Below are 26,528 nucleotides of genomic sequence, written 5' to 3'. Positions count from 1 at the left end.
AACCAGATATAAGGAGGCTGAGGCCCCAGCATTCATAAGTCAGATAGATACCTTCTTCCTCTGTGGTAAGACTCTCTCCACTTCCTTAGTGTGTACATACAGTCTCATAAGGCAGTAGCTAACTGCATTGTTTGAATTCAGCATTTTTTGGTCTTTTGTAAGATTTTACAATATGCAATCAAGTGGCATTGATTTAAAATGTTTTAGTTTAAATGTGTTGTAAAGTGTAACTTTCATTGTAAAGTAACTTTCATTCACACTTTCATTCACAGTAAAATGTGGTATTTCTGCACTCTTTTTGTAAAATGAGGGGGTGGTCTAGAATGTAACTGGGTTTTTAGGGCTATTTATTAGAATTCTTGAGAGAATGTAAAGTGAATTGCAACTAGGAAAATTAAAGCATATGGTTGCATCTGTAGTTGAATTGGACATGGCTGTAATGATGGAGTTGAATTATGCCATTCAAAATGTTTCTTGCCCTTCGCGGGCTAAATGATAAGGCTTTAGACTTGTGCTTATTCACAACAGCCTAATGTTTCACAGGGTCCTCCAAGACATACAAATACATCTGTAGGAGGGGGAAAAAGAAGGTGAGACATGGTTTGTCTTCACATAAAAAGTGACGAAAATATTCTGTGTGAGATACAGTACCGCTCACTCTGTTGACTGGGGAGGAAGCACCACAGAGTCAATCAATCATGTTTCATCTCTTTCCTAGTAAGCCGTCAACATGAGTACGGACGCGGAGATGCAAATCTACGGCAAGGCTGCCTTGTACCTTCGTAAACCCGAGAGGGAGAGGATTGAGGCACAAGCCGCACCCTTTGATTCAAAGAACGCCTGCTATGTGACAGACGTCAAGGAGCTGTACCTTAAGGGTTTGATCACTGGCAGGACAGAGGGAAAGTGTACTGTCAAAGTCACAAATCCTGACGGCACTACAATGGTAAGTCTTATCTGAAAAGTATTGAAATTAAAAAATTATCAAAAACATTACAAAAGCCAATATGAAATCAGTAACAAAAAAAGATTAAGAATCATTTCCTTGTTCTTTTTTTAAAGCAGAAAATAACCCTCAAACAAAACACTTTTATTGATGCTATTTAAAATTGGCATGGAATTATTGATAATGACAAGTCAAGAATCACATGTATTTGTCAGTGGGTGATAACAAAGTAGTTGTATTAAATGTGGGTATGCATTTTTTTTTTACATTTAACTTGTATTTAATCAGCAAAAAGCATTGAGTAATGTCCAGCTTGATCCGTGTGTAATCTAGATTTCTGACTGTTTCAGGATAAAGAGTTCAAAGAAGCAGACATCTACCAGATGAACCCCCCTAAGTACGACAAGATTGAGGACATGGCCATGATGACCTACCTGAATGAAGCCTCTGTGTTGTATAACCTCAAAGAGCGTTATGCAGCATGGATGATCTATGTAAGAAACCTGCATAAACATACACACATACTGTAAATTAACATAAGAAATTCCCACATGCATGAACATGAGAAATACACACATACAGTACTACACATAAATGAACAGTAGAAACCAAAACATACCATTACAGTAGACCCACATTAGTATACCATAGTACACCCACATCCTCACATAAATCCAGGTAAAAGTCAAACTGACATTGCTAATCGCCCAAATGGATCCCTTTCATCCAGACCTACTCTGGGCTCTTCTGTGCCACGGTGAACCCCTACAAGTGGCTCCCCGTGTACGACGAAGAGGTTGTCAACGCTTACAGAGGGAAGAAGAGGATGGAGGCTCCACCCCATATCTTCTCCGTCTCTGACAACGCCTTCCAGTTCATGATGATTGGTACGAGCTCTCATGGAGAAATGGATGGATGGATGGGATCTGCTGTCTTCTAGTCTAAGTTAGAACAGTTTGCTGGGAATCTCTCATTTCACTAACCTTGAATGGAAAATATTCCAAAATGAAATTCATGATGATGCTTATGAATACAATGATGTACTCCTAATGTTGATTTGATTATAATAAGCAACATGTTTTTTGTTTCCAGATAAGGAGAACCAGTCCGTCCTGATTACGTAAGTTGTTTTCTATCATTTCACTTGATTAAGTGTTTCTATTCTGACATGTTGTGTGACTTGGGTGTTATAAAAAATATTCTGAACAAAAATATAAATGCAACATGTAAAGTGTTGGTCTAATATTAAGAATGGGACCATATTGGCATATTAAGAAGCTGATTAAACAACAGCGTCGGGGACAATAAAAAATGTGCAGTTTTGTCACACAACAGTTTTGTCACATTGCCACAGATGTTTTGAGGGAATGTGCAATTGGCATTTTGACTACAGGAATGTCCAACAGAGCTGTTGCCAGATAATTTAATGTTCATTTCTCTACCATAAGTCTCCAACATCGTTTTAGAGAATTTGGCAGTATGTCCATCCGGTTTCACAAGCGCAGATCACGTGTAACCACGCCAGCCAACGCCAGTCCACATCCGGCTTCTTCACTAGCGGGATCTTCTGAGACCAGCCACAGCTGATGAAACTGAGGAGTATTTCTGTCTGTAAAAAAGTCATTTTGTGGGGAAAAACTCATTTTGATTGGCTTGGCCTGGCTCCCCAGTGGGTGGGCCTGCCTCCCAAGTGGGTGGGCCTATGCCCTCCAAGGCCCACCCATGGCTGCACCCCTGCCCAGTCATGTGAAATCCATAGATTAGAGTCTAATTCATCTATTTAAATTTACTGATTTCTTACATGAACTGTAACTCAGTAAAATCATTGAAATTGTTCCATGGTGCATTTATATTTTTGTTCAGTATACATTACATTATGAACGGTTTAGGTTGTGCGTTATAATGAGCCAATGAGTGGAAATATTTTGTTAATAATTGACTTTGCTTAGAAAACAGGTGAACAGTGTATTTGTCAATGCAGATTAGCAAAAACCAATCTGACACTTAAACCCATCTGTCATATAAACCAGTGGAGAATCCGGTGCAGGAAAGACTGTCAACACCAAGCGTGTCATCCAGTACTTTGCCACCATTGCAGTTTCTGGTGTCAAGAAGGAAGTAGACCCCACCAAAATGCAGGTTGGTTGTGCTTTTATAACATATTTCAGTTTGGTGTGCTTTGTAAACTTTGTTTATCAAGCGGTGAATACTGTTTTAAGAAAAGTGTTGGCTAGTTTCTGAGCAACTTGTATTTGTCTCAATCAGGGGTCTCTTGAGGATCAGATCATTGCAGCTAACCCTCTGCTGGAGTCTTACGGTAATGCCAAGACAGTGAGGAACGACAACTCGTCTCGCTTTGTAAGTATGAAGAATTGACTGTGGAAGTTACCTTGTATTGGGTGGGAAAATTTCAGTTCACTATAGTTGTATCATCAGCTGTCCAACAAACTGTAACATTTCAAGTGGTCCATCAAAGTAAAATGCTAGATTTATTTAGTTGACCTATTTCTATCCGCCATGCTCTACTACAGGGTAAATTCATCAGGATTCACTTCCAAGCAGGCAAACTGGCTAAAGCTGACATTGAGACCTGTAAGTTGGTTTTCCTTGTTTCTAAATGCTTTCCTTAAAGACATGCTGTGGAACTTTGAAGACTAGCAAGTATTTTTTCAACCTCCCGCTTTGGGCTAGATATGTCAATATGTAGTTCATACATGCACAATCTCTCTTACCTTAATTAGCCAGGAAATATTTTCTGGAAGTTGTGTGGTGCCATTTTCCCAAAATGTTCCCCCATGTGGGCCAGCCCCCTTAGTAATTCAAGTTTCAGCCAATGAGCTTCAGCCCTTCACCATTTGAGTGACAGCTAGCAAGTTGCACTCACAGCAGAGCAAAAGATGCAATGACTTGGTGCCTCATATCTGCACCTATGTGAGGTAGTACGTAATTGTCAGGGACCCCTTTTGACTCGTGAGCGCTACTTTCAGAACTACTGGCTATGAAGTATACAAAAGTACCGGAGAATCTTTTTAAATTCACATACAACATTTTGGGGAGATCATATTATCTGACATAATGTAATCTCTCTCTCTTTCTCTCTCCCTCTCTCTCTCTCTCCATATCTCTCTCTTTCTCACTCTCTCTCTTTCAAAATCAGACCTGCTGGAGAAGTCCAGAGTGGCCTTCCAGCTGCCTGCTGAGCGAGGCTACCATATCTTCTACCAGATGATGACCAACCACAAACCTGAGCTAGTTGGTAAGGCAAAGTACAGGTTTAGGTGAAATTATTCACACCTACCATCTGTGGAACTTATTAAAATGTTTCCTAGTCCACACTGGTAATATTATTACAATGAGTACATCCAAGGTAACAAGGCATCTAAACATGGGTCAGGTCTTTCAATGTCTTTCATGGGAAAGATCAAGTACTGCAATGTGATGCACTAGTCCAGGAGCCTCAGTCCCCCTCTTTTGATGCTATAGACTATATAGTGCATTTATCACTGAGTCCATCTATTGAGTAAAGGAGGGAGAGATACTGTAAAGGTAGGACAGCAGAATTCTCAGAGATTTAACTGACAAGCCATTCTCCGTTGTCCACAGAAATGACGCTCATCACCACCAACCCTTACGACTTCCCCATGATCAGCCAGGGTCAGATCAGTGTGGCCAGCATTGACGACAAGGTCGAGCTGGATGCCACCGATGTGAGTGATATAAAGTGTGAACCAAACTCTAGATATGGAATGGGTAGGACCACAATACACACTGAATGCACAGTCCAAATCCAACTTGATGGCAGCTGGGCACCTTCTGTTAGTTAGGCATTTGCTTCAAGCCACTCTTCATGCCTTCACACTTCACCTTGAGGCACATACCTGTAACACATCCACAAGATACTGCCTCTAAGTGCCCTGTGGAACTGTGTAAAACTCATGTTGTGTTGTCATATACTAGTGTGTTGGCCAAGACTAATCATGTGGAACAGAGAAGCCAGTTAATTCTAACCATCCCATTTGTTCTGGACTGAACACAGAATGGTAGTGTATTGTAACTGAGTAAACTACCGTTCAGTTCTTCACTGTTGTACTTCCTCTTTAATACCAGGATGCAATTACAATCCTGGGCTTCTCTAACGATGAGAAAATGGCCATCTACAAGCTGACAGGAGCTGTAATGCACCATGGCAACTTGAAATTCAAGCAGAAGCAGCGTGAGGAGCAGGCCGAACCAGACGGCACTGAGGGTGAGTCCCACTCATAGATATACAATATGGAAAGCATTAGTCCCTTTCCCAGTCGCAAGCACGTAAGACAGACAGGAAAGTCAGGCAGGAGATACAAACTCAAAACCCCAGAAATTATTTTAAATAATATACGTAGTTTAAAATCAAAAGAGTTGACCAAACTATATTGTCAGTGTGACATCAGAAACAAGCAATCTGTTGTTGATGGTTTTCTCTCCAGTGGCTGATAAAATCGGCTACCTGCTGGGCCTGAACTCAGCTGAGTTGCTGAAATGTCTGTGCTACCCCAGAGTGAAGGTCGGCAACGAGTACGTGACCAAGGGACAGACTGTGCCTCAGGTAATGCGGTTAAACACACAGCATCAAATAATTTTCTGACCACCTGAATTATTTTGGGGATAATTGCATTGCTTTTTAAAAATACTTATGCTGTTTATCCCAACCTTATCACTGGACATGGTCAATATCTCGTGTATTAATTTGAGGTATTATTATTGAAGGTTTATAATGCAGTCATGGCTTTGGCCAAGTCCATCTATGAGAGGATGTTCTTGTGGATGGTCCTCCGTATCAACGAGATGTTGGACACCAAGAATCCAAGGCAGTTCTATATCGGTGTGCTCGATATTGCCGGGTTTGAGATCTTTGATGTGAGTATGAGACCAGAGACAAGACAATTAGTTGTGATTGAGAAGGATTACAGCCTTGTATGATAAAATGATCCCTTTTGAAATTCATCACCAGTACAACAGCATGGAGCAGCTGTGCATCAACTTCACCAATGAGAAACTGCAACAGTTTTTCAACCACACCATGTTCGTCTTGGAACAAGAGGAGTACAAGAAGGAGGGAATCGTCTGGGCCTTCATTGACTTCGGCATGGACTTGGCTGCCTGCATTGAGCTTATTGAGAAGGTAAATTGTCTGTAAGGATTATAATGGGATGCAACAGCAAAACTCATAGGGAGCGCATTAAGAGATATTAGCATAATGGTACAATTTATCTGACTATTGAGATCTCAATATCTTTCCTATGATGTCCCCCTAAATGAATTTAATCCTAAAAAATTATGTTTAAGGGAATAAATGTGATCCTAAATGTAAATATCACTCATTTGATATACATCTCTTTTTGTAAAGCCATTGGGCATCTTCTCCATCCTTGAAGAGGAGTGCATGTTCCCCAAGGCTTCAGACACTACCTTCAAGAACAAGCTGAACGACCAGCATCTTGGCAAAACCAAGGCATATGAGAAACCCAAGCCTGCCAAAGGCAAGGCAGAAGCCCACTTCTCCCTGGTGCACTATGCCGGCGTTGTGGACTACAACATCACTGGCTGGCTGGAGAAGAACAAGGATCCCCTGAACGAATCAGTTCTTCTGATGTACGGGAAGTCCTCAGTCAAACTGATGGCTACCCTGTATCCTGCTGCCCCACCTGAGGGTAAGACTAGCATCATATCAATTGCACTTGTTACAACTCAGAAACACATTGTGTAAAATAACACCTATTGACTTTAAAAACAATCTCATTGGCAGTATTTGCATTTGATTATCTCATTTCTAATGATCTTTTACTTATCCACATTTGAACAGATACAACCAAGAAAGGAGGCAAGAAGAAGGGTGGTTCCATGCAGACTGTGTCCTCCCAGTTCAGGGTGAGCTATTGAAATGTCTATATTCAGTCCTTCAAAAGCTGCATTGATTATCATAAATTATTTCTGAGAAAATGATTTGTAACCCTCTTACAGGAGAACTTACAAAAGCTGATGACCAACTTGAGGAGCACTCATCCTCACTTTGTACGCTGCCTGATCCCCAACGAGTCAAAGACTCCAGGTACAAGAAATATTGACTTGAATATGACATCTTATCTATACACTATGAGTAACCTTAACAAGCCCAATCCTTTAATCTGTTAATAAGTATTAAAGAGACTTGGTTTGTTTTTCCAGGTCTGATGGAGAACTTCCTGGTTATCCACCAGCTCAGGTGTAATGGTGTTCTGGAGGGGATCAGGATCTGCAGAAAGGGCTTCCCCAGCAGAATCATCTATGCTGACTTCAAGCAGAGGTACACTCACGCAAACACAAATGCACACACAACCACAGAAAGATCTGTTCCAAGGTCATTCCCAGCATCAGAATGTTTACTTTTTATGTAATATAACCGACCTATTACAACTTGACATATGTTAAAAATGTCTCCTCATTCAGGTACAAAGTACTGAATGCCAGTGTCATCCCTGAGGGCCAGTTCATGGACAACAAGAAGGCTTCTGAGAAGCTGCTTGGGTCAATTGATATAAATCATGACGATTACAAGTTTGGACACACCAAGGTCAGTCAAATACCTCCAGCAAAAGCTGACAACAAAAAAAACTTCAATGATAATTTAAACCCCTAGAGTCATTTGAAGCACCCGTGTGTCAATGTCAGCAAAAACAAACAAAAACATCTCACCAGTTGGTTATCCATCCTTTTTTTCTTTCTTCAAAAGATGGAAAAACATTGTACTATTTTAAATTCATACAAGTATAGAAACTCAACGCATTATCATGTGCATTGTGTTAGAGTGGTATGGCTTCAGTTATCTGTATCTGTGTACATTATTCATCTACAACTCTGCAATAACTTACAACTTTTAAACAAGCTATCTCATGGTTTGTTTGTAAAAATTGCAATGTTTATGTTGGTCAAATGAATCTAGAGGTGTTGTTCCCCTGTTTTGATCCAACCCTTTCTATCTGTCACCATCTGACTGTGGTTCCAATGGCCATGTTTACCTGTGTCTCAGGTGTTCTTCAAAGCCGGTCTGCTGGGGGTCTTGGAGGAGATGAGAGATGAGAAGCTGGCTGTTCTGATCGGCATGGTCCAGGCTCTCAGCCGTGGATACCTCATGAGAAAAGAGTTCACCAAGATGATGGAGAGGAGGTGAGGAAGAGTAGACATCTTGGCAAAGCTTTCTGTGGACCTGCTGTATGTAATGTATTATAATCACATACTGTATATACTGTGAGTTGATCAGAATGAGAAAGTAGGTCTTATAATGCTCTATTAGTGCTGCAGTTTGGGATTCGGCAAAGCTGTTCAGTTGTCATTTGTATTGGTGATATTTACCCATTCATTATTTTGTATTTTGTGGGGGGGGGGGGGGGGGGTAGATCAGCTTTAATATTGCAGATAGATTGTGGCTTCCATCAGTGTAATTGTCTACATCATTCCCAATCCCCCATATATAATATAATATAATATAATATAATATATATTTATATATATTTAGCTTCTTTATTATTTTCCCCTAACCCTAGCATCCCTCCCCTCATTGGATTTATGTTAGCCATACATTTTTCAACTGTGGTGTGATTTTTATCATAGTCCTGAACCTTTCTCTTGTCATAGTTTCTACACATTGTAAATTAGAGATAAGAGTATTATTATATTATTGATCGATTGACTATGACTTTTCAAATCTCCCAGCAGTGCTATTTGCAGAGTTAGCTCCAAGTAAATGTTGCATTTTTTCAGCCATTCCTGAACCTGCGACCAAAAACAATGCTCTAATGCTTTAATATTTAATAATTTCAGCCCTCTGAATTCATATTTATTATATAAATAGGCCCGTTTAATTTTGTCTGGCTTGTCTTTCCAAATGCAATTGAACATTTTTTGCTCATAATTTAAAAAAACAATTTGTTAGGTGTAGGCATGGCCATAAATTGGGATATGACTAAAGAGTTAATCAGGGTGATTTTTCCACAAAAAAAGAGGTGTTGTCCTTTCCATGGTAGCAAAATAGTATCTAATTTCTATTCAAATGTGTTGTAGTGAGAGAATTTCTTTCTTACAGGATATAAATACCTAGTATGTCCACTTCAATGTCTGACCTTTTTATTGATAAACTACTCGTTAATGTAAAATCTTTATTTTTTTGGAGATATAATACCACCTCCCCAATTTGATTATAATCCATAGAGGTTAGAAAATGTATGTAGATCCTCATCCAAATTGTTTTATTAAAAGAAAACACGAATCATCAGCGTACAATGACACCTTTTTAGCCCTGGATTTTTGCTTGATCTGATTTTAATAGCTAATATTTTCATGGCCATAATAAATATGCCGATTATGGACAACCTTGTTTTACTCCTCTTGACAATTTAATACTTTCTGAGAAGTGAAGCTCATGAAGCTGGTTGAGAGCATATACTGTTGTAGCGGTTTGAGAAAGCATTCCAAAATTTGGCAAGAATGGGGAGATTTGATTAAATAATGTCTAGTCCTAGCTGATGGAGCTCGGATACACCCCTATCCCCCAAACACACACACACACACACACACACACACACACACAGGTCCCCTGCTGTGACCATTTAACCAAGCACCTCGATGCAGTCAGACCATTCGATTATTTTGTCCCGCCAAGGCCATAATAATATGCCCCCTCTCTGATTGTCTGAGTGTGATCCCTTCCCCATGGGTTACTGCTGCTAGTGTTGCCAGCACTGCCACTACCTAGGTGGGGGTCTCCACCGGAATTCCCACCGGCTAGGTACGAGGTCGTCAAGGTTGTCATTAGCAGCTTTGAGAAATTCCTTGTATATTATGCTTACCATTCGGGGGCTTTGGCTTTGTTGGACCAACACTGCCAGGCAGGCTCAGACTCCTGTTGGGGCAGTGCTGCTTTTGTCTGTCTCTGACCAAGTTTATCTTTCTGTCTCAGCTATGGGTAGGTTACTTGCAGTAGGCCTATAACACGGATAAGGACTTCTCCTTAGTGTGTGGGTTGCTCAGCTGGGTGTCTAGGATATAGGGTTGGGGACTGTTTAGTCGTGATAGGACAATAAATAAATAAAATGATTTACTCATTAATTCTTAAAGAATATAAAATGTCTCATGAACTAAGCTGTAAGTCCTTGTATCCCTGAATGTAGCTTTAAAGGTCCAATGCAGTCGTTTTTGTCTCAATATCAAATAATTTATGGGTAAAAATTAAGGACCTTACGAAGATTATTTTTTAAACTTTTTTAACCTCTGTAGGGTAGGTGGGATGCTAGCGTCCCACCTGGCCAACATCCGGTGAAATTGCAGAGCGTGAAATTCAAAAATACTAAATTCAAATATTTAACATTCTTGAAAACATATGTGTTAAACATCAAACTAAAGCTTAACTTCTTCTTAATCTAGCCGCTGTGCCAGATTTCAAAAAGGCTTTACGGTGAAAGCAAACCATGTGATTATCTGAGGACAGCGCCCAGCATACAAACACATGAAAATCATATTTCAACCAGGCAGGTGCGCCACAAAAGTCAGAAATAGCGATGTAATTAATGCCTTATCTTTGAAGATCTTCTTCTGTTGGCACTCCAAAATGTCCCAGAAACATCACAAATGGTCCTTTTGTTCGATAATATCCTTCTTTATGTCCCAAAAATGTCAATTTATTTGGCGCGTTTGATTCAGAAATACACCGGTTTCAACTCGCCCAACATGCCTATAAAGTATCTAATAAGTTACCAGTAAACTTGGTCCAAACATTTCAAACAACGTTCCTAATCCAACCTCAGGTACCCTAAAATGTAAATAATCGATAAAATTTAAGACGGAATAAACTGTTTCTAATACCGGATAAAAACAATGTGAAGTGCGCTACAGTTCACGCACACCAAAACAGTAGAGTCCACCTGGAGCGACACTTACAATGAATAGCGCTACTTTTCATTTCTCAAAAGATAAACATTGCACAATTTCTAAAGACTGTTGACATCTAGTGGAAGCCATAGGAACTGCAACTTGGTTCCTAATAATAAGGGAGTCCCATAGACACCCATTTTCCCTGGATGGTTTGTCCTCGGGGTTTCGCCTGACAAATCAGTTCTGTTATACTCACAGATATTATTTTAACAGTTTTAGAAACTTTAGAGTGTTTTCTATATCCTAGCTTCTGGGCCTAAGTAACAGGCAGTTTACTTTGGGCAAGCTTTTCATCCGGATGTCAAATGCTGCCCCCTACCCCAGAGAGGTTAATTGAAAACAAACAAAAATAGCTTCTTAGCAAAGAGAAATTTCTCAAGCATGAGAAATTTCTCAAGCAAGAATTTATCTATGACTGTCTGGGAGTGGTCTTAGAGGGGAGGTGAAAATTGAAAACTATATTTTATTGGCAGAGGGGTTTGGAAAGCTCTTTCTTATTGGTCTATTAACTACAAAATTACTATTCGAAAACATTGGTAAATTATAATATTGTCATTCAAAGAATAATATATTATCATCTCGTAATTGCTACCGAATGGCCAGATCTCAAAATAACTTTACTGGGAAATCACATTTTGCAATAAACGGGGTGCTATGCTAAGAACAATAAGCTATGCTATACAGTTAGCATCATCTAATATCGATAATAACATTGTAAATATCCCCTTACCTTTGATTATCTCCATCAGAAGGCACTGCCAGGAATCCCAGGTCCGGAACAAATGTGGTTTCTTTTGACAAAGTTCATAATTTATGTCCAAATAACACCAAGTAGTTAGCGTTCATTATGCTCCCACAAAACGTGGTGGGGGGGGGGTGTAAATCACGCCGAAAAGCTAAAAAAACCTAGTAAATAATCTATTTACGTTCGTTCAAACATGTCAAACGTTGTTTAGCATTAATCTTTTGGTCCATTTTTAACGTTAAACATCAGTAATATTTTCACACAACCTATCCTATGTCTAGATAAACAATAATGACGAACTCACGCTTCTCAGATTTATGCGCAGGCGCAAAAAAATGAAGTGATGACATGTCAACTTCCTTGCCTTCTAATTTGCTCTCTGTTTATCATAGACGCTTCAAACAACTTTATAAAGATCGTTGACATCTAGTGGAAGCCGTAGGTGTTGCGAAATGAATCCTTTCTCACTATGGTATCTATAAAACAATGACACTAAATAGTACAGTCACAAAATTCACATTTTTTTAAATCTATTTTTCACAGGTTTTTGCCTGCAATATGAGTTTTGTTATACTTACAGACACCATTCAAACTGTTTTAGAAAATTCAGAGTGTTTTCTATCCGAATGTGTTAATAATATGCATATCCTAGCTTCTGAGTTGGTGTAGGAGGCAGTTAAAAATGGGCACATATTTTTTTCAAAATTTCTCAATACTGCCCCCAAGCCCCAACAGGTTTTAACTAGTTTACATCCCACCAATTTTTGGCAATCTTTTCAAACAAAGCTTACACTTAAAAAGGCATTATCATAATCTTCACAATTTCACAGTATTATTCCAAACTCATAGTGTGGAAATATATATAAAACACAGGACAATCATGCTTTTGACTGCACTGGGCCTTGTCACTCACCATGCCACTCTATCCTTTCTGTTGACCAGAGATGCCATCTTCACCATCCAGTACAACATCCGTTCATTCATGAATGTGAAAACCTGGCCATGGATGAAGGTGTACTTCAAGATCAAGCCCCTGCTGAAGAGCGCTGAAACTGAGAAGGAGCTGGCTAACATGAAGGAGAACTTCGACAAGATGAAAACAGACCTGGCCAAGGCTCTGGCCAAGAAGAAGGAGTTGGAGGAGAAGATGGTGTCCATTCTGCAAGAGAAGAACGACCTAGCACTCCAAGTTGCATCTGTGAGTGAGAAATGATCCTCATACAGTCATATTTTCATACGCATGAATACACAAACGAACACCATTTTTTTATTGCCCATGTTAAATACATATTTCATGAATGTTGATTTGCTCTGACCTCTATGACTAAAGCAAATCTATATTTTGATAAATAACGTGAGTCCGCAAATTTTTCTCCTGTTCTGAAATCAGGAATCAGAAAATCTGAACGATTCTGAGGAAAGGTGTGAGGGGCTCATCAAGAGCAAGATCCAGCTGGAGGCCAAACTCAAAGAGACGGCTGAGAGGCTGGAGGACGAGGAGGAGATGAATGCTGAGTTGACTGCCAAGAAGAGGAAGCTGGAGGATGAGTGCTCTGAGCTGAAGAAGGACATTGATGACCTGGAGCTCACCCTGGCCAAAGTGGAGAAGGAGAAGCACGCCACTGAAAACAAGGTCTCGTGTCTTACCAAAGACAGTCTAACCAAACAATGACCCAAACCATATTCAACTCAAAACATAACTCAACAGAAATGGAATTCCAGATGTATTGTGTGTGGCGGAAAAATTAAGGCACAAAATTGTGGAATAGTGGTACCCCCACATTCATTGCATGTTCTGTTCATTGCATGTTCTGCCCTACTTGTTTATGACTTCCATTCAGTACGCTGGCATGGAGTACACTGCCACCTAGTGTGAATCTATAGAACAGTACTTGTTGACACATCTCAAATCTGAATTAAATTAATGCAATACATATGAAACTAAATCACCCCTTTATATGAAGTGACAAAAGGCTAATTATGTGGTGGCCGTTTTCAGGTTAAAAACCTGACAGAGGAGATGGCGTCTTTGGATGAGAGTGTTGCCAAGCTGACCAAGGAGAAGAAAGCCCTCCAAGAGGCCCACCAGCAGACACTGGATGACCTGCAGGCAGAGGAGGACAAAGTCAACACTCTGACCAAGGCCAAGACCAAGCTGGAACAGCAAGTGGACGATGTGAGTGGAGTTACACATTTTGGCCATGATAGTATGTAAGATGTTATTGTCTTCTGTTGTTTAGATTTGAACAATACACGTGTGTTTTTATCTTGTAGCTTGAGGGTTCTCTAGAGCAAGAGAAGAAGCTCCGTATGGACCTTGAGAGAGCAAAGAGAAAGCTGGAGGGAGATCTGAAACTGGCCCAGGAATCCTTAATGGACCTGGAGAATGACAAGCAGCAGTCTGATGAGAAAATCAAGAAGTAAACAATAACAAATTACTACAGTTTTACCTGCAATATTGAGCAAATGAATGGTTGTTCTTGTCTAATTCTTGTCATTATGAATTAACATTTGCACGTGATTCGTACAATACTCTCTCCTTAAACTATTGAACCCAAAACGTCTTTGAAAATTGACATGTTTGTGTTTCTTAGGAAGGAGTTTGAGACATCCCAGCTCCTCAGTAAAATTGAGGATGAGCAGTCTCTGGGAGCTCAGCTGCATAAGAAGATCAAGGAACTCCAGGTACAGTACAGGACCTAAGCCCCAGCACAGGAAAGGACACACCTGAAATATTTCCCCCCAAAATATTCTGGTAGCACACATTTTTCCTGGTGGCTTGAAGGTTGCAAGACGGTGCTTCTTACCATTGTAGTTTTGGGTTCCCGCACTATCTACTTAATATATTAGTGTAACTGGCTTTGTATGAACACATTTTAATTTAACATTTAAGAAAAATATACAGACTCTTACTATTTTGTTTATTATTTATTTGGTTCAGTTGTTTCAACTGTATTTTAGTGCTCATCCCTCCCTGCTCCTGCCCCCTGTTCTAGGCCCGTATTGAGGAGCTAGAGGAGGAAATTGAGGCTGAGCGTGCTGCCAGGGCTAAGGTTGAGAAGCAGAGGGCCGATCTCTCCAGGGAACTTGAGGAGATCAGCGAGAGGCTGGAGGAGGCCGGAGGCGCCACTTCTGCTCAGATTGAGATGAACAAGAAGCGTGAGGCTGAGTTCCAGAAGCTGCGTCGTGATCTTGAAGAGTCCACCCTGCAGCATGAGTCCACAGCCGCCGCTCTGCGCAAGAAGCAGGCCGACAGTGTGGCTGAGCTCGGGGAGCAGATCGACAACCTGCAGCGCGTCAAGCAGAAGCTGGAGAAGGAGAAGAGTGAGTACAAGATGGAGATTGATGACCTCTCCAGCAACATGGAGTCCATCGCCAAGGCTAAGGTGAGTAGTGATCTTTTGATCAAGCAGTGATGAGGAGGTTCAACTACATTACCATTCAAGTGAACTGAAGTTGACAGGAGTCTCATATATAAAGTAATGATGGAACATGTTTCACTAACAGGGCAATCTGGAGAAGATGTGCCGTACTCTTGAGGACCAGCTGAGCGAGATCAAGACTAAGAACGAGGAGAATGTTCGCCAGATCAACGACATCGGTGGACAGAGGGCCAGACTCCTGACAGAAAATGGTACCATCATCAACAATGAACAACAAACCAATTATTTCTTCAATAAAACACAATATTATGTATTGGGGGCTGTATCCACATAGTATAGTCCACAGTTTCACACCTAACATTGCCCTACGATACCTTAAAATCAATTTTCAATCTTAGAGAACAGAGACTCAATTAATAAGATGTCCCTCTGTCCCTGCAGGTGAGTTTGGCCGCCAGCTGGAGGAGAAGGAAGCCCTGGTGTCTCAGCTGACCAGAGGCAAACAGGCCTTCACCCAGCAGGTTGAGGAGCTGAAGAGGCAGATTGAGGAGGAGGTCAAGGTAAGGGACTCAAAACGGACTACAGAGTTTAGATCTTCATATAGACAATGACTACGCCACCCTCTGAGACTTTTACTGTAATTTGTTTAACTATCTCTCTTATCTCTCTTTGTCTTTCACTTTTCTCTCTCACAGGCTAAAAATGCACTGGCCCACAGTGTCCAGTCTGCCCGCCATGACTGTGACCTCCTGAGGGAGCAGTTTGAAGAGGAGCAGGAAGCCAAGGCAGAGCTGCAACGCGGCATGTCTAAGGCAAACAGTGAGGTGGCTCAGTGGAGGACTAAGTATGAAACTGATGCCATCCAGCGCACAGAAGAGCTGGAGGAGGCCAAGTGAGTTGCACGGAACAGCAAAACTCAAATATACTGTGTGGATGGTGAGGGCGGTAAGGGGCTCTAAGAAATTATTATTTCACTAAGTATTTTAACATTTGTACACACTCTGTCGTCCAACAGGAAGAAACTGGCCCAGCGTCTGCAAGAGGCTGAGGAGACCATTGAGGCAACCAACTCCAAGTGCGCCTCCCTGGAGAAGACCAAGCAGAGGCTGCTGGGAGAGGTGGAGGATCTCATGATTGACGTTGAGAGAGCCAACGCAATGGCCGCCAACCTCGACAAGAAGCAGAGGAACTTTGACAAGGTGAAAATTAATAATTCTCACCCTCGGGCGATATTTTCTGTCTGCTATATGATCAAATGAAGCATAATTGTAGCATAATTCTGATTCAAAACTCTTCATCAAGACCTAATGAAAATCTCATTGATTTCCCTAGGTTCTGGCAGAGTGGAAGCAGAAGTATGAGGAGGGCCAGGCTGAGCTGGAAGGAGCTCAGAAGGAGGTTCGTTCTATGAGCACTGAACTCTTCAAGATGAAGAACTCCTACGAGGAGGCTCTGGATCATCTGGAGACTCTGAAGAGAGAGAACAAGAACCTGCAACGTGAGCATTTGACAGCATTTCTATGTTTGACTAGTGTTTTGAAAATGGAGGGAACTGTGATCATCAACACCATTGTAAAACAGTATTATACTTACTTTATTATTTGGACTTGAACAATCCAAAGATTTATGCCAACTACTTTAATGATTTTTTCGTTAGCAAGATTAGCAAACTTAGACATAACATGTCAGCAACAAATGCTGACTACACATCCATGTATATCTGACCAAATTATGAAAGACATGCACTGTAATTTTTAATTCCGTAAAGTTAGTGTGGAAGAGGTGATGTTTTTTTTGTTCTATATCAACAATGACAAACCACCGGGGTCTGACAATATGGATGGAAAATTACTGAGGATAATAGTGGACAATATTGCCACTCCTATTTGCCACATATTCAATTTAAGCCTACTAAAAAGAGTGTGCCCTCAGGCCTGGAGGGAAGCAAAAGTCATTCACTACCTAAGAATAGTAAAGCCCCCTTAACTGGCTCAAATAGTCAGCCAATCAGCCTGTTACCAACCCTTAGTAAACTTTTTGAAAAAATTGTTTCTGACCAGATACAATGCTATTTTATTGTAAACAAATTGACAACAAATTTTCAGCATGCTTATAGAGAAGGACATTCAACAAGCACAGCACTTACATTTTACATTTTACATTTAAGTCATTTAGCAGACGCTCTTATCCAGAGCGACTTACAAATGACTGATGATTGGCTGAGAGAAATTGATGAAAGAAAGATTGTGGGGATTGTTTTGTTAGACTTCAGTGCAGCTTTTGACATTGTCGATCATTGCTGCTGGCAAAACTTGTGTTATGGCTTTATACCCCCTGCTATATTGTGGATAAAGTGGTACCTGTCTAACAGAACACAGAGGCTGTTCTTTAATGGAAGCCTCTCCAACATAATCCAGGTAGAATTAGGAATTCCCCAAGGCAGCTGTCCAGGCCCATTACTTTTTTCAATATTTACTAACGACATGCCACTGGCTTTGAGTAAAGCTACTGTGTCTATGTTTGTGGAAACTCAAACTATACACATCAGCTACTACAGTAACTGCTGGCCCTTGTACACAGAGAGCTAATATTAATAATATGCATGCCAATCTCTCCTGGCTCAAAGTGGAGGAGAGATTAACTTCATCACTGTTTGTATTTATGAGAGGTATTGACATGAATACACCAAGGGGTCTGTTTGAACTACTGACACACAGCTTGGACACCCATGTATACCCCACAAGACGTCTCTTCACAGTCCCCAAGTCCAGAACAGACTATGGAAGGCGCACAGTACTAAATAGAGCTATGACTACATGGAACTCTATTCCACATCAAGTAACCAATGCAGCAGTAAAATTTGATTTAAAAAAACAGACTAAAAAAACACCTTATGGAACAGCAGGGACCGTGAAGCAACACAAAAATAGGCACAGACACATGCATACACACACACACACACACACGAGAGCATATGCACTATACAGTCATGTACACATGTTGTATAGTAGATATGTGGTAGAGGTGGAGAGGTGGAGGTGGTAGAGGTGGAGTAGGGGCCAGAGGGCACACAGTCTGTGAATGTATTTTTATGTTTTTAAAACTATGTAAACTGCATTCATTTTGCTGAAGACGTGGCAGTTAGATTTGCAAGACCATATGATATTCTGATTAATTAATATATTATTATGATTCAATGTCAACTTCAGTGTATTGGCGGTATCCACTGAAAATCTCACAAGTCTAAACTGCTCCTGTGTTTCTGTGTGCAGAGGAGATATCTGACCTGACTGAGCAGATCGGAGAAACTAGCAAGAGCATCCATGAGCTGGAGAAGGCCAAGAAGACCGTGGAGACAGAGAAGTCTGAGATCCAGACCGCTCTGGAGGAGGCTGAGGTACAAACTACAGCTGATTGATGGGAAAAGCAGTGTTAATTTGATCATTGGGATCAGTCGCATCAGCTACTCTTCCTGGGTTCCACAAAAAAACACAAAACACAACAAATAACAAAACACTGATAGACAAGGATAGTCACACAAATGTAAAAGACGATATACATAAAATACAACTAAAGTGGTTATGTGGTACACTAGCCAATGCCAGCTACAGTCCCACGATCCCTGTATTGGTGTTTATTGTAGTCATATATATTTAATTCCTTGTGTTATACACATCCAAATGTATTGAGCACAATTCACCTGACTGCTTCTCTTTGTCCAGGGAACACTGGAGCACGAGGAATCCAAGATTCTGCGTGTGCAGCTGGAGCTGAACCAGATCAAGGGTGAGGTGGACAGGAAGCTGGCTGAGAAGGACGAGGAGATGGAGCAAATCAAGAGGAACAGCCAGAGGATGATGGACTCCATGCAGAGCACCCTGGACTCTGAGATCAGGAGCAGGAATGATGCCCTGAGGGTGAAGAAGAAGATGGAGGGAGACCTGAACGAGATGGAGGTCCAGCTGAGCCACTCCAACAGGCAGGCCGCTGAGGCCCAGAAACAGCTGAGGAATGTCCAGGGACAGCTCAAGGTAAAGGGACTGGGATATCAGGCCAAAAAATCTGAAGGTTAGGGAGAGATTTGTTTGTGAATCTGTAGAAAATAATAGCTCAGAGGAATTTGAATAGTGTTTACTAATATGCTGTAGACAGGTAAGGATATTGGGAAATTTTTACCAAGGACCATTTATATCAATGACCCAATCACCTCTACTTCCACAAATCCTAATGAACCTATGTCATTGTGAACCCCAGGATGCCCTATTGCACCTTGATGATGCTGTCCGCGCCGCAGATGATATGAAGGAGCAGGCAGCCATGGTGGAGCGCAGGAACGGTCTGATGGCGGCTGAAATTGAGGAGCTGAGAGTTGCTCTGGAGCAGGCGGAGAGAGGCCGCAAAGTGGCTGAGACTGAGCTGGTAGACGCCAGCGAGCGTGTTGGACTGCTGCACTCCCAGGTATGGGTCAAAAGCCATTTCGAATGAAACTCAACCAGGCATACCATTTCTGCCTTGTGACCTGAAAGTTCTCTTGATAGTCAAAAAAATTGTTTTAACTCCTTTAGAACACCAGCCTTCTGAATACTAAGAAGAAGCTGGAGTCTGACCTGGTGCAGGTGCAGGGAGAGGTCGAAGACATCGTCCAGGAGGCCAGGAATGCAGAGGAGAAGGCCAAGAAGGCCATTACTGACGTGAGTCGTTATGATCTAATCAATTACATTCACTTAATTTGTATCAATGGGCCAATGGTTGTGTAGCTGAGCTGGTTTACCACAACAAAGTCCTCAGAAAGACGTTATGATTGGTGCCAATTGATGTATAATTTAAACAAACTACCATTCCAGGCGGCCATGATGGCCGAGGAGCTGAAGAAGGAGCAGGACACCAGCTCTCACCTGGAGAGGATGAAGAAGAACCTGGAGGTCACAGTCAAGGACCTGCAGCACCGTCTGGATGAGGCTGAGAATCTGGCCATGAAGGGAGGCAAGAAGCAGCTCCAGAAACTGGAGTCCAGGGTGAGTTAACAGCAGGGTGGATTAGGGTGGATTGAAAGATTGATTGCTGGAAATGTATTTAATCATACAAATACACAGGATCATTGTGTAATGACTTTCTCTCAATAATCCACATAGATAATGAAAATGTGTTATCATTACAGATCCCTTCAATTAAAATTGTAAAAGTACATAGGAACAAACAACATTTGTGCCTCCTTGACTGAGTAGAATAATATTCCTCTATTTTACAAAGATTTGTTACGTCTGATTTCATCACCTCAACAAATGCCTTTCTTCCACAAAGGTGCGTGAGCTTGAGAATGAGGTGGAGGCTGAGCAGAGAAGAGGTGCAGACGCGATCAAAGCAGTCCGCAAGTATGAGCGCAGAGTCAAGGAGCTCACCTACCAGGTAACAGAAAGTCAGAAAGTGCCTTCTTCCCAAACTTGACACTAACATGGACAGGTGTTTGTATAAAACTATTGGCCATTGATTATTTGATCTTGTCCCACAGACTGAGGAGGATAAGAAGAACGTTGGCAGACTTCAGGACCTGGTAGATAAGCTGCAGATGAAAGTCAAGGCCTACAAGAGGCAGGCTGAGGAAGCGGTGAGTCACATACTTTGTCAAATACTTTGAAAGCATACATTCAAAAACATATTATTTACATAGTAGACATTAAAAGTTGAAGTAAGTTTTACTACTGCGCATCAGTCAACAATGACTCAGTTGATAGTGCAAGTTACTGCTGAAGAAATGATGCACATCACTGAGCGCCTCCTATGTCTATGTGTCACCAACTTAAAGGAGAGGGGGTTGAATATTAATTGGCTGTACTGGAGACTGGTCTAGTGGTAGTACTGTACTGGGGACTGGTTTAGTGGTAGTACGACCACCCCTGAATCACACACTGTGCCTCTCATAAGTATTCACTCCCTTTTGAATTTATTTTCACTGTTAGAAAGTGGGATTGAAATGAATTTAATTGTGATGTTTTTGTCATTGTTCTACACAAGATTCTCCACAATGTCACAGTGGCTAGAAAATTGGATACAAGTAGTATATCATAAACTGCAGTTGAGGAACAATGTGAAAGTAATTATGATTTGAAAAGTGATAAACTTGTAACCCAACTATTGAGAAAATGGCCCTTGAATGTTTTGGTACACATACAGGAGAGCTCTTTGTCTACACCCGTTCAGCATCGTTCACACCCTCTGAACCCTACCCATCTCTTTAAGGATTCACATATAGTAGTAAACAACCAAATATTTCAAGACTAAACGTGGTGAAAGTAGTAGCAGAAAGTAGTAGTGAAAATACATTTTAACTAGTCGGCCTATATCCTAATCTGACTTTGGTGCAGGTCATGTTGTTCTTCACATTACTGTCTCTGATAAACACACACTATATCAAATAAAATCAGAGGGTATGTGTCACATGCACAGGTTACATAAGGTGTAAATGGTAACAGTGAAATGGTTACTTGCATATTTGCGTAGAAAGTGTCCAGATAAAATATATTTTATAATTATTTTATAATTATTAGATGATGCTTACCCAGACGCACTTGTGGAAATTGACAGTCATGTGAAAGAAATGCTATAACCACCCTCCAGCCACGTTTAGCTAAGTGGATGGGTCAGTATTGTCTAGACATGTACACATGTTCATGAAATACCATAGATGGACGTAATCACCCCCAGGCACACATGATTCATTTGATGGGTCATGTAATCCTCTGGCGAAGTGAAGTCTTTTGTTTAGACATGTAGGTTGCTAGCTAGCTAGTTAGCTAGCTAAACAATGAACCATAATCCCAACCCATACTACTATCAATACAAACTGATTGTTATAGCTAGCCACCGTGCATGAAGTGCTGTAGTATGAATCTGCAGGTAGCTAAAGATAACCAACTAGGTTCAGGACAGCAATGTTGTTGATAGCAGTAGCAACACTTTTGCTGTTCTCCATGGCTAATGTTATATCTTTCAAAAAAGCCACAGTAGCAAGCATTATCTACACATAATGAGCAGCTCATGTTATAGACAGAAGCACGCTACATGGCAGACCAATCAGAACTCATCTCTCGGCATGTCCAACCCATCCATTATCTCAGCCAATCATGGCTAGCGTGAATGTTCCTGTCTTTTTCCGTTGCTAAACCAACTAGGTTCGTAATTTAACAATTTATTTGTATTTACAGATGGCATATAGAAGTTTGCTATTAAAGTACATGAACGTTCACATGTTCCAGAAGGCATTTCTGACAATAAACACGTTTAGATTTTTTTTTTTAATTGCACAATCCAGGTGTGCAATGCTCTTAGAAAACTTACCAAAAAAGATTCACAGCTGTAATCGCTGCCAAAGATGTTTATAACATGTATTGACTCAGGGGGGTGAATACTAATTAGTCCAGATATATTAGTGTTTTATTTTTCATAAATTATTTTTTAAATGTTCCACATTGACATTCCAGAGTATTTTGTGTAGAACATTGAAAAAAGGAATTTAAATCCATTTTAATCGGAATTTGTAACACAATAAAATGTGAAGAAATCCAAGGGGGTGTGAATACTTATGATAGACAATGAATACCCCTGGAGGCAGTGGTTTGATCCCCCATTTCACCACTCTTTCTATCTGCTGGATCATCTATCTCCCTATATACATTGCTATCCTAAATCTGTCAACAAAAAAAACTTTGAAATGCCTTAAGAAATAAACTATATTGATTTGCTACCTGAAGCTTCAAACTTTGAATGCTGATTTTACACTCTCCCTCTCTTTTCCTCGCCCAGGAGGAACAAGCCAACAGCCACATGTCTAAGTTCAGGAAGGTTCAGCATGAGCTGGAGGAGGCTGAGGAGCGTGCTGACATCGCTGAGTCTCAAGTCAACAAGCTCAGAGCCAAGGCCCGTGACACTGGAAAGGTACAGAGCTGCTACTAAACCTACACCTGACTCATGTTCAGATATGGCCACATCAACACCACCTATGATTCAGTCCTCACAGAGGTCAATAGCAAACTTTTACATTCACTAAAATATATTTAAGGTCTCTAATAAGCACATTTCAGGTAGGGTAAAAATAGATTAATTCAAACTAAGTTGGTACTTCAAAATTGAAAATCAAAGCTTAGCACTGAGCCTTTAATGCTTGATCCATTACATTATTTCTAACTGTACATATATTTATATATTTTGCATGTTCATTATTAATACTCTTCCATTATTTTCTTTCTTCTTACAGGGCAAAGAAGTTGCTGAATAAACAAGACCAAAGTCTTACATCATTTTCCTGTGTTGCATAAAATATGATTTTCATGGTGAAAATGAGCTTCGATTAAAATCCTGTAAGCCGACATACACGCTCTTTGTGACTGTGGACTCATTACTCAGCTAACAGCTGTTTCATATCATACAAATAATGTACTTTAATTTAGGATGCGATCGGGGATTACAACAACAACGATGTGGTCACCCCAACAAACTTAAGGTGTCACCTTTTTTTAGTAAACAGCTGAGGGATGAGGCTGGAGAAATGTAACCAGTATCAAATTCATTGACCTTTAGAATTGATTGGAATTCTCATTAGCCAACTCCAAATGGCAACAGCTAGTCTTCCAGGGGGTCTGACAGATAACAAAGATATTTTTTTAGAAAAAAATAACTTTACAATTGACATACAGTACATTTAAAAACGTTGACATGAACAAAACAACTAGGTGAGATAGAGAGGCGTTAAAAAAAAAATTCAACCCTTTAATTCCACTATAAACAGTAAAGCACCCTTTGCTGGCTCTAACAGCCGCCAAATCAGTTTGCTTCCTGTTCTTAATAAACTGATGCAGGATGTTGACATATATAACAAATGTGGATCTAAAATAATAATAATTGAGAAAAAGTCAAAGTTAGCATATTGATGACATTGTGTGGCCTTACCCAGGCCTCCTTTAAAACAGTTTGTCCTAGGTTTCTAGAGGAATCACTATAGTATAGTAATCTGAAATGCAGTGGAAAAGGGAAGCAACTGGGAGAATGATTTAAATGTATCAAGTTGTAATAATCAAAAGTTTAATTAATGAATATTCATATATCAAATAACTTTACATAAATAGGAAATAAGTCTCTGATTGAATTTTCACTAAATAACAAAATATAATTGACCTTATACAAAATAACAAAACACAATTCAGTATTTCAATCTCAGCCATGAACACAATAACAACTTTCACGTAATGTTCCAGTCTTGTATAGCAAAGCATCAGCAAGAGAGTATAAAAGGATTCTAATAGAACCATGACAGTGTATAACTATAAAACCAGCCCAACTCTGCATCTCCCTTAAACTGTGGGATACAGTGCATTCAGAAAGACCAGACCCCATTGACTTTATTTTTTAAAGTCTTATGACTCTGCTGGCAACAATTTCATTGCGCTTTTTTTACAGACGTTTACTGACACCGGCCATATTCAACGGGTGTTGTACACACATCACGTAACGTTAGCTAACTAGCCAGTCAGCTAGTTAAACAACAATGAACAAAGTGCCAACACTGCCTAACATTAGGCTCTAACTAGAAAAGCAAACAGCTCTGGGAATAACGCTCTCGGTAGCCGATGTGAGCAAGACCTTTAAACAGGTCAACATTCACAAAGCCGCGGGGCCAGATGGATTACCAGGACTCAAAGCATGCGCAGACCAACTCCCTGACTGAGTCTGTAATAACTTTTTTTTATACTTTTTTTTTCTTCACCTTTATTTAACCTTTCTGGGGTATGTGGGACACACTATTCAACAGCCAGTGAAATAGCAGGGCGCCAAATTCAAAACAATCTCATAATTCAAATTTCTCAAACATACAACTATTATTTCCCATTTTAAAGATACACTTCTCGTTAATCCAACCACATTGTCCGATTTCAAAAAGGCTTTACGGCGAAAGCATAGCATTAGATTATGTTAGGACATCACCTTGACAAGAAAAACCACACAGCCATTTTCCAAGCAAGGAGATGCGTCACAAAACCCAGAAATACAGCTAAAATGAATCACTAACCTTTGATGATCTTCATCAGATGGCACTCATAGGACGTCATGTTACACAATACATGTATGTTTTGCTCGATAAAGTTCATATTTATATCCAAAAACTCCATTTTACTTTGGCGAGTAATGTTCAGAAATGTTTTGCCTCCCAAAACTTCCGGTGAATGAGCACATCAATTTACAGAAATACTCATCATAAACGTTGATAAAATATTAAACTGTAATTCAAAGAATTATAGATACACTTCTCCTTAATGCAACCGCTGTGTCAGATTTTTAAAAAACTTTACAGCGAAAGCACACTTTGCAATAATCTGAGTACAGTGTTCAGACACGAAACCAAACCCGCCATTTTGTGGAGTCAATAAAACTCAGAAATAATATTATAAATATTCACTTACCTTTGATGATCTTCATCAGAATGCACTCCCAGGAATCCCAGGTCCACAATAAATGTTTGTTTTGATCGATAAAGTCCATAATTTATGTCCAAATACCTCCTTTTTGTTTGCGCGTTCAGTCCACTACTCCAAATGCAGGAAGCGCACACAAATGTCACGATGAAAAGTCAAGAAAAGTTCTATTTACGTTCGTAGAAATATGTCAAACGATGTATAGCATCAATCTTTAGGATGTTTTTAACATAAATCTTCAGTAATATTCTAAACGGACAATTCCAATGTCTTCAGAAAAGAAAAGGAACACAGCTCACACTCACGTGAGTGCGCACCTCTGAGCTCATGTAATTTCCTCACTCATCAACTTCTAGGCCCTCTTGTTTGCTCCATATTCACAGTAGAAGCATGAAACATGCTGTTGACATCTAGTGGAAGCCTTAGGAAGTGCAAAACAAACCCTAAGTCACTGTGTACTGGATAGGGATTCACTTGAAAAACTACAAGCCTCAGATTTCCACACTTCCTGGTTGGATTTCTCTCAGGTTTTTGCCTGCCATATGAGTTCTGTTGTACTCACAGACATCATTCAAACAGTTTTAGAAACTTCAGTGTTTTCTATCCAAATCTACTAATAATATGCATATCCTACCTTCTGAGCCTGAGTAGCAGGCAGTTTAATTTGGGCACGCCTTTCATCCAGACGTCAAAATACTGCCCCCTACCCTAGAGAAGTTAACCAGGTAGGCTAGTTGAGAACAAGTTCTCATTTACAACTGCGACCTGGCCAAGATAAAGCAAAGCAGTGTGACACAGACAACAACACAGAGTTACACATGGAATAACATGGAATAAACAACAAACAAGCCAATAACACAATAAACAAGTCAATGACACAGAAGAAAAAAAGAAAGTATATATACAGTGTGTGCTAAAGGCATGAGGAGATAGGCAATAAATAGGCCATAGTAGCGAAGAATTACAATTTAGCAGATTAACACTGGAGTGGTAAATGAGCAGATGATGATGTGCAAGTAGAGATACTGGTGTGCAAAAGAGCAGAAAAG

At 40.3% G+C, this 26,528-nt stretch overlaps 1 protein-coding gene across 2 annotated transcripts; it reads left to right on the top strand.

Moving 5' to 3' along the window:
• LOC106596905 (myosin heavy chain, fast skeletal muscle) lies at positions 1-23,379 on the top strand. 2 transcript variants are annotated; one of them, XM_014188155.3, is made up of 41 exons: positions 1-65; positions 544-590; positions 719-946; positions 1,297-1,440; positions 1,677-1,833; positions 2,039-2,066; positions 2,977-3,085; positions 3,212-3,304; positions 3,478-3,538; positions 4,104-4,202; positions 4,550-4,653; positions 5,054-5,192; positions 5,413-5,531; positions 5,693-5,842; positions 5,937-6,107; positions 6,333-6,636; positions 6,789-6,853; positions 6,947-7,034; positions 7,151-7,268; positions 7,412-7,535; positions 7,992-8,128; positions 12,576-12,831; positions 13,024-13,266; positions 13,633-13,809; positions 13,908-14,053; positions 14,228-14,318; positions 14,630-15,019; positions 15,141-15,267; positions 15,458-15,576; positions 15,712-15,908; positions 16,032-16,215; positions 16,349-16,514; positions 18,289-18,413; positions 18,739-19,047; positions 19,271-19,474; positions 19,582-19,707; positions 19,861-20,031; positions 20,318-20,422; positions 20,526-20,621; positions 22,817-22,948; positions 23,268-23,379. In XM_014188155.3, the coding sequence occupies exons 3-41, from the start codon at positions 731-733 to the stop codon at positions 23,286-23,288; spliced, it is 5,811 nt and encodes a 1,936-aa protein (XP_014043630.2). In that variant the 5' UTR covers positions 1-65; positions 544-590; positions 719-730; the 3' UTR covers positions 23,289-23,379. The 2 variants fall into 2 exon arrangements, with proteins under 2 accessions (XP_014043630.2, XP_082829359.1); XM_082973233.1 differs by lacking the exon at positions 1-65 and having other exon boundaries at positions 558-590; positions 723-946.
• The last annotated feature ends 3,149 nt before the right edge of the window (positions 23,380-26,528 follow it).

The sequence above is a fragment of the Salmo salar genome, chromosome 03 (assembly GCF_965601325.2).
Source record: "Salmo salar chromosome 03, fSalSal1, whole genome shotgun sequence".
NCBI classification, from domain to species: Eukaryota; Metazoa; Chordata; class Actinopteri; order Salmoniformes; family Salmonidae; genus Salmo; species Salmo salar.
The sequence above is the reverse complement of the archived record's forward strand: the minus strand, read 5'-3'. Positions and strand labels throughout refer to the sequence as shown.